The sequence below is a fragment of the Arachis hypogaea genome, chromosome 17, assembly GCF_003086295.3.
Source record: "Arachis hypogaea cultivar Tifrunner chromosome 17, arahy.Tifrunner.gnm2.J5K5, whole genome shotgun sequence".
Taxonomy (NCBI): Eukaryota; Viridiplantae; Streptophyta; class Magnoliopsida; order Fabales; family Fabaceae; genus Arachis; species Arachis hypogaea.
This window is the reverse complement of record NC_092052.1, coordinates 132,379,110-132,392,042: the sequence shown is the minus strand read 5'-3', so window position 1 is coordinate 132,392,042 and position 12,933 is coordinate 132,379,110. Positions and strand designations below refer to the sequence as shown.

At 33.4% G+C, this 12,933-nt stretch overlaps 1 protein-coding gene and 1 long non-coding RNA gene across 2 annotated transcripts; one reads left to right on the top strand and one right to left on the bottom strand.

The window, feature by feature from the left end:
- Nucleotides 1-960: 960 nt before the first annotated feature.
- LOC112767152 (protein SAWADEE HOMEODOMAIN HOMOLOG 1) lies at nucleotides 961-4,262 on the bottom strand. Its single transcript, XM_025813034.3, has 9 exons — nucleotides 3,818-4,262; nucleotides 3,533-3,618; nucleotides 3,381-3,426; nucleotides 3,202-3,295; nucleotides 2,547-2,610; nucleotides 2,142-2,193; nucleotides 1,881-2,024; nucleotides 1,669-1,788; nucleotides 961-1,397 (listed from the first exon to the last, which is right to left on the bottom strand). Exons 1-9 carry the CDS (start codon nucleotides 3,872-3,874, stop codon nucleotides 1,353-1,355), a joined length of 708 nt encoding a protein of 235 aa, XP_025668819.1. The 5' UTR covers nucleotides 3,875-4,262; the 3' UTR covers nucleotides 961-1,352.
- Nucleotides 4,263-6,019: 1,757 nt separating this feature from the next.
- On the top strand, nucleotides 6,020-10,429 carry LOC140180887 (uncharacterized). Its single transcript, XR_011874980.1, has 4 exons — nucleotides 6,020-6,191; nucleotides 6,288-6,342; nucleotides 6,477-6,547; nucleotides 10,127-10,429. It is a non-coding gene; the product is annotated as an uncharacterized lncRNA (long non-coding RNA).
- Nucleotides 10,430-12,933: the final 2,504 nt, after the last annotated feature.

The following is a 12,933-nucleotide window of genomic DNA, read 5'->3' as shown; positions in this document are numbered from 1 at the left end:
TATTGCGGCGTCAGACTTTGGATAAGGTAACTATTTACCACTCAGTAAAAAATGATGGTCAAAACAAATATATTCAAATGGCAGTTACAATTGGTACTAACAGCATGACACTTTTAGTAGATTAGTACAATAGTACTACTTTGTACTAATAATTTAAGATGGATTAGTTTAAACATTAATATTCTTGCAAAATAATCAACTTCTATTTCTGTGGGCTACATTACACTGCATCGCTTTGTATCAATTATTGAGAATGCTCATTAAGCAATTAATATGGCTATGCTAATTATACTAATAGCATCGCTCTTAAGAATTTTCGGTTGGAAAATAATTTTCTAATGAATTTTTCATCCCCATAACAAAATTGAATCTAGCTCAACTGATTATTTCTCTGTAGTTTCAACATGAATGCTAGAATATGAATGCTAGATTAATCAAGCACTCAACAACAATCAAGTTAGAAAAAACGTAATTAAATATACTAATTTTAGATAGAATAAACGAAAACTTAATAACTTAGCAGTCATATGATTGGTACTTTGGTAAGATATTGGATATAGAACAATCACCGTATTAGACACCATTTAAGAATACCAATTTTGTTAGAATTTGGAGAAACCTGTAATTTGATAAATTCCCAACATTTTTGTTAAATGCTATCTAGACACTAAAATAAAATCCCATCATAATAAAACTAAGGTATAAAAAATCTGTTGTGACTTGATTTACTGTCAGACAAGTTAACAGATGCACCAAAGTAAATACTAGTATACTACACATATAATCAAGTAACTTCAAAGTTCAAAGCACTAATCTGGAAAAAAGGAAAAGAGAAAAAAAATTAAAAAGATTATTTTTACATGTAATATTATTATAAACTTAGAATTCTTATCTTGTGCAATTTAAAAAAATAAAATAAAATTGTATCCTTAAAGATGACATTTAAGACAAACCAATAAATGACTACAATATTTTTACATATATTGAATGTTCTTATATTAGTTTAAATGGGATGAGTTCAAGAAGAAACAGTCCAGCTCGTTCACTTCCACTCACATCTACAAGCTCAACTCAACAGTGACAGAATGTAAACTGTTTCCAACCAACTTAGTATTGGTTTGGATTGGCTTTTTTGAGTTAAAAGAGTACCCTAAAAAAGAGCAGAAGCAAAAGACGTTTTTAATACTTCAAATATTTTTTAAAAAAGCCTATCCAAATGTGAAATAGTTTTTGTCTATTAAAAAAATATCCTTTTAAAAAAGATGAAAAAAATAAGTATTTTTTTCAAAAGCCAATCCAAATGACCCTTAATAAGATATTAGTTGTCAAAAGTGAATTGATATTTTATACACCTAAGATCTTGGTCTTCTGCAAAGTCTTCTTAACCGAACAGATTCCTGAAAGGTGAGTTATATGGTAAAGATGTAAGTTTACAGATTTTTCTTGTAATAGAATGAAAGAGAGATTAATAAAGGTAGGACCTACATTTTAAATAATAATAAAATAATAAAAAATAACTATAAAAGGAATTATACTCTCTCTCTATACCACTCCAATATGTACAGTAGAGTGCCCTTTCCTGAAAATACAAAATGTAAATTGCATTCTACTTCTATCACACACAAAATGGTGACAAACATATGCAGGAAAAAAAAAAAAAAGTCCCACCTCACTGTTGTCATGATCATACCGAACCAAAATCTGACACCTGCATCCTCTTATATCATGTATTCTCCTTTGGATCTCTAGAATGTGAGCATCATAGTAAATTGCTTGGTCTTTCCTCTCCTGAATTCCAATTGAAACTTTCAAAGTTATAATGCAAGTTATGTTTTGTTGTAGGAACACTTTTTGGTAAGCTAAACTTCAGATTGAATTACCTGGAAGCACAGCACATGGTCTCCAACATTCAGGTTGCAACATTCTGTGTTTTCCAAGGGAACAGAACGTTTCCTAACTGAATTTTTCATAGTGATCCATTCATCTTCATCACCCCCGAACCCAATAAATCTGACAAGGACTTCCTTTTAACAAAGGGCAGAGTTGTATCAGATGGCAAGATAATGTGTGTAAACTGATCAATCAAATATTAGATTTTGCAGAAGTATGCATTGAACATAATTACGACAATTATCTCTTACAGCTTCCCCATTACTGTTAAATCTGTGAGCTAGAAATGTCTCAACATCGTACCTGTAAAAATTATATTTGATATGGGACAAATTAAACTTGTGGACATTGCGTAATAGAATGAAACACTAATTGTCTCAAATATATGTTCATGTTTGTCAATACACACAGAAGATTGCAAATTGTACAAACTTAATGATACCAGTAACAAAATGTATTGAACACCAATCATTATCCATATAAATATCATTCTTTTCTTTTCAATTTCAGCTTGAGAAGTGCAACTGAACATTTAAAAATAAACGACCCACAAGTGGATAGGCAAGAAATTAGTTACTGGACACTGCATGATTAATGAATTGGGCCAACCACAGTTGTTAACGTTAGATTAACTGCAATACCACATATGTTCTCACCATGCTCCATCTTTGGATGACTTTGCTTCGAATTCCAATTCTGATAAGTCTCTAACAATTTCTCCTGCAAAGCAATCCTTTCAGGCACAATCTAACAATGCAAATTCATGCTTTATATTATAATTCACAGGCTGACACCAAATTTCTGTAGCCACAAGTATAACAGGTAACGATAGAAAAAGAAAAAGAATCCATATTAGCACATAATGGGCCATGTCAAGTTTTCATATTTCCTTCATTGCTGCCAATTACTTCGTCGCTTTCAGTCTCATTGTTATTTGTTTCCTTCTACTGAAGACATCCCAGGATCATAAAGCAGCCTTAACATAAAAGTTTTATTAACACGTTGCACGTAAGACATTTTCTTTTGGTTTCTGGAATAGTCATAAACTTCAGGCTGGACATAATTATCATTCAAATCACTAACATTTTAGGTAAAGCTTGCTTTAAGTCACAATCTATTTCCACTGCAACTAACCAAATTTCAGTTTTTATGAGCCATTTTAAAGCAATAAAATAGTAAAAAAAAAAAAAAAAGAAATCTTAACAGAAACTACATCGGCTACAGTATACTTAAGCAGCAGTGATAGGCACTGCTCGAGCAAAGCACAAGCACAAGCTACACTAAGAACCTTAGGCATTCAAGAGAGCTCACCTTCCTTATTACATTCAGGGTCTTTGGGAATCATCAATTCATTATTAGGGTCATCTGGTAAGTCTTGGAGCCTATCCTCAAACCAACTTTGTATCTGAAATCTCCCCGAAAATAAAGGATTAATAAAGAAAGAAACGATATCAGAAACAAAAATTCATCAGCTAAGAAAATGTGTGAACCTCAGTCCATCTAACCGCAGGTTTCCCGGCACGGCCAGCAGAGCGGCTGCACAAAAGACACGACATTTTGAAACACAAAAATATACAAGCTTGAAGCTTGGTTCTTTAACTTGAGATAAAACTTAACAATAACTGAAACAGGTGAAACTCACTTGAAGGCTATAGCAAGCTTATGGCAAAACTCCTTATCCAACGATTTTTCTCTTGCCTCCCTTACCAATCTCTCCAATTTCTCAATCTGTTTGCAAATCACACATTCAAACCCAATACTCTAATCTACAGAATAGAAAACCTTGTTTCCACAATCAATGCTGTTTCTGATGCCTAATAATAACTCCACTTATCAGTAAATTCCCTTAAACTCCTATCTATTCCATCTCAAACGAGCTCAAAAGATAAAAACAGAATCAAAAATTGAATGCAAAGGATGATAATACCTCGGAATTTGTAAACCCAGAAAAGAGGGGTCTGTTGCGGGGACGCAAGCGGTCCATGAACCGAAAAACGAGTCCCTTTTCGATCAGCAAAATACTAAAAAGTAAAAACCCGCTACTAATCTCTCTAAAATTTAGTTTCCTTCTTCAATGCAGCTATAAAGTAAAACCCTAGCTGTAGTTTAATTTGTCGGTGTCTTTATGGGCGGTTAAACCCAAAAAACAGAAACAGAATCCTAACCCATCCAGAAACCCGACCCATACACCCGCCCCAAAAACCCCCTCTCCCAACCCATCTGACCAGCTTCGAGCCTCCCTTCCCACTGCAACTCGACGCCCGAACTCTGAAGAACTACAATGTACAATGACAGATTATGAGGTCTTTTTTTTTTTTTTTTGGGACCTACACACCAAATTCAGCTATTGTTGGGAGCGAAAATCTATCTCTAATGTGATTTAGCGGCAGTTTGAATAAGCAGGTTAATTAAAATCCTTTAGTTTTAAAAGTGTTTATATTTTATAGAAATAAGATAAAAAATAATATTATTATAAAATAAGTTATTTTTTTAATTTTTCTATAAACTTTTAAATAACTTTTTAAAAAGTTACTTTTCATATTAGCAGCTGTTACGAAGTCTTTTTTTTTTTTTTTACTAATAAATTTTGATAATTTTTAATTATAGGCATTACACACACTCATACATATCATGCTAGACATATAAAATATCTCTTTTTTTAAGTCAAATTTGCATATGCCATTTTTTTTTTTTGTTTACCCAAACAGTATCCCCCAACCCGACAGGTTAAGAACTAATCCGTTGCGGATCTGAGCTCCATTTAAGGGGGTCTGTCATTGGCCAATGAGTTGCTGCATACACAAGGCGGGATTCGAACTCCCGTCACTTGCTTAAGCAGACGAGTGAGCTGACCACTCGACCAACCCAAATTGGTTAAGACATATGCCATTTAAATTAAGATTTATTGACACAAGTTATGAAGTCTTTTTTTTTTTTTTGGACTGAGAAGTTATGAAGTCTGAACTCTAATAAAAAGCACAGCACCTTGAGACACATGGGCTTTTTCTATGGGCCACAACTTCTTTTATTTGGCCCAATTTTCCTGCGTTCTCCTCATATTTTTTGATAATTGTTTTGGTGAAGATACAAAAGTTTTGATCGAGTGGTAATGTTATGGAAGAAAATCTGGAGTAAGATAGAAAAATCAAAGAAAAAGATTTTATTTTAATTTAATTTTTTGATGCAACAAATAAGAGAATTATTTTATCTTTTTTCTTTACACTCAAATATTTTAGAGAAATTTAAAAAAAAAAAAATTATTCATAAAAAACTAAAAAAAATGCCACTAAATTTTAGAAGATTTTTATACTTCTTAAATTTAAAATCCTAAATCAAAATTCACTAAAATGAAAAAGAGTCAAATCATAATTGGACCTAAAATAAACAAAATAAAATAAAATAAATACTAAAAATGATGCCTATTTAATTTAACTTGACTAACGAGGGTCTTCAATGTAACTTGTAAATAGTAAGACGTTTGGCTTTCTATAATCGTTAATCATTGTCTTGTCTAATTCTTAATGTATTTCCTGAACAAATGATTTAACCATGTTTGCAAAACATTCCTTTATTCTCTTAGTTATTACTTTTGTAATTGAATTAATTGGCATATGATAGTTTTCAGTTTGTCTTACAGAACTCGTATCAAGTAAAATATAGCAACTCTTAATATATTATACCCAAATTTAAACTTTGACAATAGTCAGGTAGTTGATAAAATTTTTAAACGTATGTTATCAATCCATAAATATTAAAGTAATAATAAGTAGTTGAGAGTTAGTAGTTAGTAGATGAATATTTATGAAGTTAGTTAATAATATTCCTATATATATATATATATATATATAGTTTAGCTCTTTACTTTTTTAACATGGTATCCTCTTTGAAGAGGATATGATATTGTAAAACTCACAAAATTAGTAGATAATTAATTAAAGAAAATAAAAATATAAATTTGATAGTTTAATAAGATAGAGCTAATTAAAATAAGAATTTTGACACCAACTATAAAGAATTTGGCCCAAAATTGAGCCGAACGAACCAAACCAAACGAACCGAGCCCAAAATGGGCCCAAAAGCCCAACCCAACCCACCTAATTAAGAGAGCTCAACCATTCTTCTCTTCTCCAAATGAAGAACACGCTGAAGCATGTCCAAGGAGAGAAGAGAGCTTCCAAAAACACAAACCCTCACTCAATAATTCAACCTCACATAACTTTTGATTCGGAGCTCCAATCGCCACACCGTTTGCGATCACGCATCTGCGGCGTCGAGCTCTACAAAGTCCAAGGCATGATTTGGTAAGGAACCTTCATTCTCGTTCTCAGCCTCACTTTTTCCCAAATTTTCGAAATTAAATAGAGTGGTGTTGAGATGTTGGTTCTTTAATGTTATAGGGTCCGATTAGCTTGAGAAAATCGCTCACTCTTGCTTTTTTGGCGCTTGGTTAAGGTGAGAATTCTAAAACTCTAGCTAATTCCTTGGTTTAACGTGTTGGGTATTGAATTTTGGGTATGTATATATAATTATGTGTATTAGGTGTGTAAATATATAAATTGGAAGCTTGGTTTGGATCTTGGTTGCAGAATTTTGGAGTTGAAGGCTTGCAATTTCACCTAAGTGGGTTGTCTTGGGATATACGAAGAAATTGACCAAGGTATGGTTTTGGTTTTTCGTATTTAATATATAATGTCTTGTGAAAACTTAGTTTAGAGAACCATAGGATAGGTTGAAATGATTAAGTATATTGTATACTTAATACTTGTAAGAATTATTGATGATATGGATTGAGCATGTGTTGGAGATCATTGTTATGGTGGAAATAGGATGCTAAATGGTGATTGAATAATGATTTACTAGATGATATTGAATTATGCAAGTAAGATAGATTGTTGACAATCTTGTTGATTAAAGTGAGAACTTTAGGTGTGAAATTGAGTAATATTGAAGTATGATTGATTGTGGTATAATGTGAGGATTTTAGTGCTGTGTTGGTATGTTAGGATATGTTGCTGTGCTAAATATATGTATAGGAGGTTGGATTTGAGTTTGGTTTTTAATGAAAATTGAGGTTTGAGGTTTTTGTGTAAAATAGATTTTTGGCCGAACTTCGGCGAGCCATAACTCGACTTCCAGACCTTCAAATTGTTTCTGTTTCATAGAAAAATTAGGTCCGTGAAGTTTACGCCGTTCGAAGAACGAATGAAAAAAATTTTAAAACGAAAAAGTTATGCGCATCGAAAGTTTAGAGGGCAAAACTGAAAATTCTGCAGCATTCAGCATTTTAGCTGTTCTGCATAGCTTGCGTACGCGACCACCTGCACGGAACGCGACCAACCTTTCTAGGTTGGGCATCTTGTGTACGCGAGCAAGGTGCGTGCGTACACAAGCATGGCAAAATGCACGCCCATGCGTACGCATGACCTCTGTTTCAACAAATATGAATTTTGTGTTTTAAGCATAGTTATTAGAACCGAACCGGTAATCAACCCGGTCATATGACTGGGTCACCGGGTCACTAGTTCAACCGATGGGTCACTGATTCACCCGGTTAACCTGGTCATAATTAAAAAAATATAAAATTATATAGATAAAATTAAAATAATGTTTTAAAACTTAAAATACAAGTCTTTACAAATATTAATAATCTAATATCAATTCTTAGATATAATAAACTAATCTCTAGTACAAAATATTCTCATAATTTAAATGAACAAGGGCGATCAACATATTACACATTTTTAAAATACAAGTCTTTGCTGATGATGCTTGTTTCTGAGATGGTGGTGTTTCTGATAGTGTTTGAGATGAAGACATTTTTAAAATTCTAGTAAAAGAAACAAAAACTTTTCAGCAATGAAAGATTTAGCCAAGCAATTTTTTAATCAACACAGCAACAACCACCAAAGTTCACTAAGGATAATTAATAACAAATTCAACTATTCAAGTATTCACCTCTATTATCCAGCAACAAAATTCAATCCAATGATGTCATCCAACAACAAAAAAAAATTGCTCAGGTTCAGCAACAATTGTGAAAAATCAAATACAGTAGCAACAACCACTAGATTCAACAAAAATTATAATTAAAATTTGCTAAAGTTCAACAACAATTCTAATTTATTCAAGTACTCAACTTTGTTATCTAGCAACAAAATTCAATCCAATGATGTTATCTAACAACAACAAAAATTGCTTAGGTTTAGCAACAATTGTAAAAAATCAAATATAGTAGCAACAACTACCAGATTCAACAAAAATTATAATTAAAATTTACTCAGGTTCAACAACAATTCTAATTTATTCAAGTATTCAACTCTGTTATCCAGCAACAAAATTCAATCCAATGATGTTATCCAGCAACACAAAAATATGCTCAGGTTCAGCAATTGTAAAAAATCAAACACACAGCAATAATCACCATATTCAACAACAATTCTAATTAAAATTTGCTTAGGTTCAATAACAATTCTAATTTATTCAAATATTCAACTCTGATATCCAGCAACAAAATTCAATCCAATTATGTTATCTAGCAACAAAAAATTTGCTCAGGTTCAGCAACAATGGTGAAAAATCAAATACAATAGCAACAACCACCAGATTCAACAATAATTCTAATTAAAATTTGCTCAGGTTCAACAACAATTCTAATTTATTCAAATTTGACACTGAAACCAGTGAAAGAACAGGATCGAAAATTCGAACAGAGCTCACCCGTAACTGGTTGCGAACTTCCGAGACCGCGACGAAACAAGAAGACGACCACCACCACCACCATCCAACGGAGCAGATGCTGCTTGACTGGTTTCGTCTGCTTCTTCCGCCGACGAAGCGAATGCAGGAGCACGAGACCGCAACGACGAGCTTATGAGTGCGAGACTGAGAGAGTGACGAGGTGAGGCTGTGAGAGACTGAGAATGACGACTGACTAGGTGAGGGGAGAGACGAGAGAGTGACGTGGTGAGGGTAAGGCTGTGGAGGGTCGAGACAGAAGAGAGATGAGGCTGGGGGTGGAGGGTTCCATTCAGATTAGGTTTAATTTTAACAAAAGGGGGGGGGGGAGAGGCATCTGAAACGACGCCGTTTGCAGGTAAAGAAAGAAAAATAATAAAAAAACACAACCCGGACCGGGTTGCATTAACCGGCCAGGTCGAACCAGTTTTCCCCAGGTCTCATGCTTATCCGGTTCAATAAGTGACTGGACCCGGTCAGATGACCAGGTGACCGGGTTTCTGGTTGAACCGATCGGGTTGAGCCGAGTTTGATAACTATGGTTTTAAGGCTCAACTTTAACCTCTAAACATCTATTTTTACTCCTTTAGCCCCTAGACCTTAGTGGTATGCCTAGTGATAAGGTGAAGCTAGGGAGGGATGATAACTTGGGGGTGAAGTAAGCTCGGAAAATGACAAATTAAGAATGAAAAGTGGGAAGATGGGACTGAATTGAGGGATGAATGTTGAGACTGACAATAATTGGGTATGGTCGGAATGGTCGAGTTGGCAAGGTTGGGTTGCGAAACCGCTTGCGTGTTAGCTTGAAAATGTGTTCGGATGGCAAGTTGCGGACGGAGGATTCTCTCTCTTGTCGTGATGGGGATGTGGGGAAGGTGGAAAGGCACTCTCCTTCGTATTATTTCCCCTACATTCTTCTCTGGTTGCAAGGTGAAAATGCACTATCCTTCCTGAAACCTCCAAGAGAAGGTGGAAAGGAACTCTCCTTCCTTAAAGTTCCTCCTAAGAATGCGCAACCTAGAGACAAATGTCTAGGTTAGCTACCAGATGTATCGGGTTCTGGCAAAGTAACCGACACATGAGCTCATGGCCAGTAGGATAGACATTCATCATATGCATATGTATGCTTTGTTTGCTTGTGCATTAATTGGGCTTGCCTATGTGATTATTATACTTACTTTGCTACATGTTGTATCTGTATTCTACTTGTGTTTGCTTTATCTGCTTTGTTTGTCTGTGTGGATCTACTGGTGTTTTGGAGGATGTTGGAGGAAGGAGAAATAGTTGAGGATTTTAGTTAGAATTTGGTTAAGTTTAAGAACCTTAGAGAACCACCCTAATTTTATGGTTTCTATTTTAGTTCTTTAAGATATATAATTTGAGTATTGGAGTTCTAGGATTGCCTCTGGCTTTTCCGGGACCTTATATCTTATGTGCGTGGCACCTTTACCATGCTAAGAACCTCCAGTTCTCATTCCATACGGATATTTTGTGTTTTCAGATGCAGGTCGGGAAGCATCTCGCTAGGCGTCTGGAGCTCTACAGCGAAGTGGACCTTTTGGGACTTTATTTTGTATAGTTTATATATTATCATATGTATAGAACTCTCCTGATAACTTGTTTTACTTTTGTACCTCTTAGAGGTGTATGGAGAACTAGGATTTTATTTATGCATTTTGGACTTTGGGTTATATATATATGTATGTAAATATTCTCTTGCCAGCCTTAACTTCGCAGGCTGAGTTAGGAGCTTGTTATTTTGTACTCTTAACCCTCTACTCTTGCTTTTATATACATATATTTATGAACCTTAGTTTTCTTTGTTTGAAAGTAACCTTACATCCCGAGCGTTGCGTTTTTAATTTTGCGATTTTGTTTTACCTATTATTCAAGGCTCCTAGTATACTACATTCTTTCGACTATTATACGTATTTATATTTTATTTTTAGAGGTCGTAGCGCCTCGCCACCTTTGTTTTACATCCTAGGTGCAAAACTTTGTGTTGTAGGGTGTTACAGATATCATTTTTCCGATGAAACTACCATCATTTCTTTCACAAAGTTCCTCTCTCTCTCTGCAGTCGCTGCAGCAGACCAAACATAAACACTAACCGTCAACACTCTCCTTCTTCACTCATCTTTCTCTTTCTTTGCAACAATAGAAGAAGCAAAACTCAAGAAGGCGGCCATCCTCTCATTCATGGCCTTCTTCCTTTGCATCACCGTGCCGCACATGTCTTCCTTCTTTCTCTGCATCAACACGCCGCACGCGTCCTCCCTTGTGTCACCACGTGCCACACGCGTCTTCCTCTGTGCCACCACGCGTGTCTTCCTCTGCGTGACCGCGCCGTACTCGTCCTCCTTTGCGTCACTGCGCTGCACATGTCCCCTTTAACTGCGGTTCTCTAATATCTAACCCGTTTTTTGAACCACTATCTCTCTGATCGTTTGCCACCTACCTGACAGTCCGCTGTTTTCCTTTCAGTTCGTCATCTTTTCGACAGTATTTTAACAATTCATCACTCTTCCAGCAGTTTTCTCTGTATTTTTTTTCCAACAGTTCTATCTGCGCTTCATTCCAATTATTTTGTTTGCCCTATTTTTGGCGGTTTCTTTCTTTTATTATGTTGTTTTCACTAAGTTTCAAACCCAAATAGACATTTGAATTTGAAGGGCATATTAAAGTAATAACAAGTAGTTAAAAATTAATAGTTAGTAGATAAATATTTATAAAATTAATTGGTAATATCCCTATATATATAACTTAACTCTTATATAATGCAAAGACAAAACAATCTATGAAATTTACTACCATTTTTCATCTATAATATATCTACTTTCTTAACAATAAATTTGTTTAGTTATAAAAATAGAAACAGAAACTACAACTATCAAAGCAATTAATTAGGTCAAAAAAATGCGTCATTTGATCATTGGTATAACAAGGATTATTGGTCAACAGTCTTTGATCCAATTATAATTAATAAAAAAATATTTTTATGTCAATATTTTTAGTAAAAAAATAAAAATTAATTAATAATAACTCAAATATAAGATAAATATATATAAAAAAAATTGGTCATCTAATACTTTTCATTTCTAATTTATATGCCCATCTTTTCATTATTTCATATTTTCTCAACTACAAGTATAGCCAAATTCGGTATGTGAGTACTTTGTGGTTGAATTTATTCTTAAATTTTATTATTAAGTAAGGAATATAAATATTTTTTAAAATAAAATATATTTTTTGTCTCTAACATTTACAATTTTTTTTTAGTATTCCGACGTTTAGTCTCATTCAATTATGTCTCTAATATTTTCGAGTTATGTCAAAATTATTCTTAAATATTAATTTTATATAAAATGTTAGGAGCAAAATTAAAATTTTTTGGGAATAATTTTAATACAAATAAAAAACGTTAAGAATAAAATCAAATGAATGAAGAAATTAGGTATAAAATTAAATGAAAGTAAATATTAGGAATATGTTTAAAAAAAATCGAAAATGTTAATAACAAAAAGTATACTTTACCTAATTTTTTATTAATTAAATAAATTTTAATTCTCAATTTTATTATATTTTATACGAATAATTTACGTTAAAATAGTAACCTATTAGTTAGGATAACTTGGTAATCTTGCTATTGGAATTAATTAGGTCAAGAAATGCGTCGTCGTTTGATCTAGTTTTAATAGGGATTATTTGTTAATCATCTTGGATCCGATTATAATTAAATAAAAAAAATTTGGTGTTAATATTTTTAGTAAAAAAAAATAATTAATAATAACTCAAATATAAGATAAATATAAAAAAAAATTAGTCATCTAACATTTTTCATTTTTAATTTATATGTTTATCTTTTTAAATATGAGGTAGTCCATTGTTAGATGTAGTATGTTGGAACTTGGAAGTTATGTGAATTGAATATTTGGAACACTTTGCACTTTTAGCACTTTGAAACTCGCCATCTTAATGTCTTTTTCGCCAATCTATTCTTTTCTACCACCACATTTATTATTACTTGAGCAATGGTGTCTTGGTTTTCACTGGGTTTAGCATTTCTAGGATTTCTGACTTCCTGATCTTCATCATCGTTATGCTGTCGAGATGGCCTAACGTGTTGAACGATCTCGAAAAACTTTCTATCCTGAATAGCATGTTTTAAAGTATCCTTCAAATCTATACAGTCCTTCATCCTATGATTATAGGACTTGTGATAATCTTATTATTGTGATTTGTTTAAGGAAGTCCTTGGTCGTATTTATCTTGCATTGGGAAGTATGCTCCTATGTGATACTTATTGAT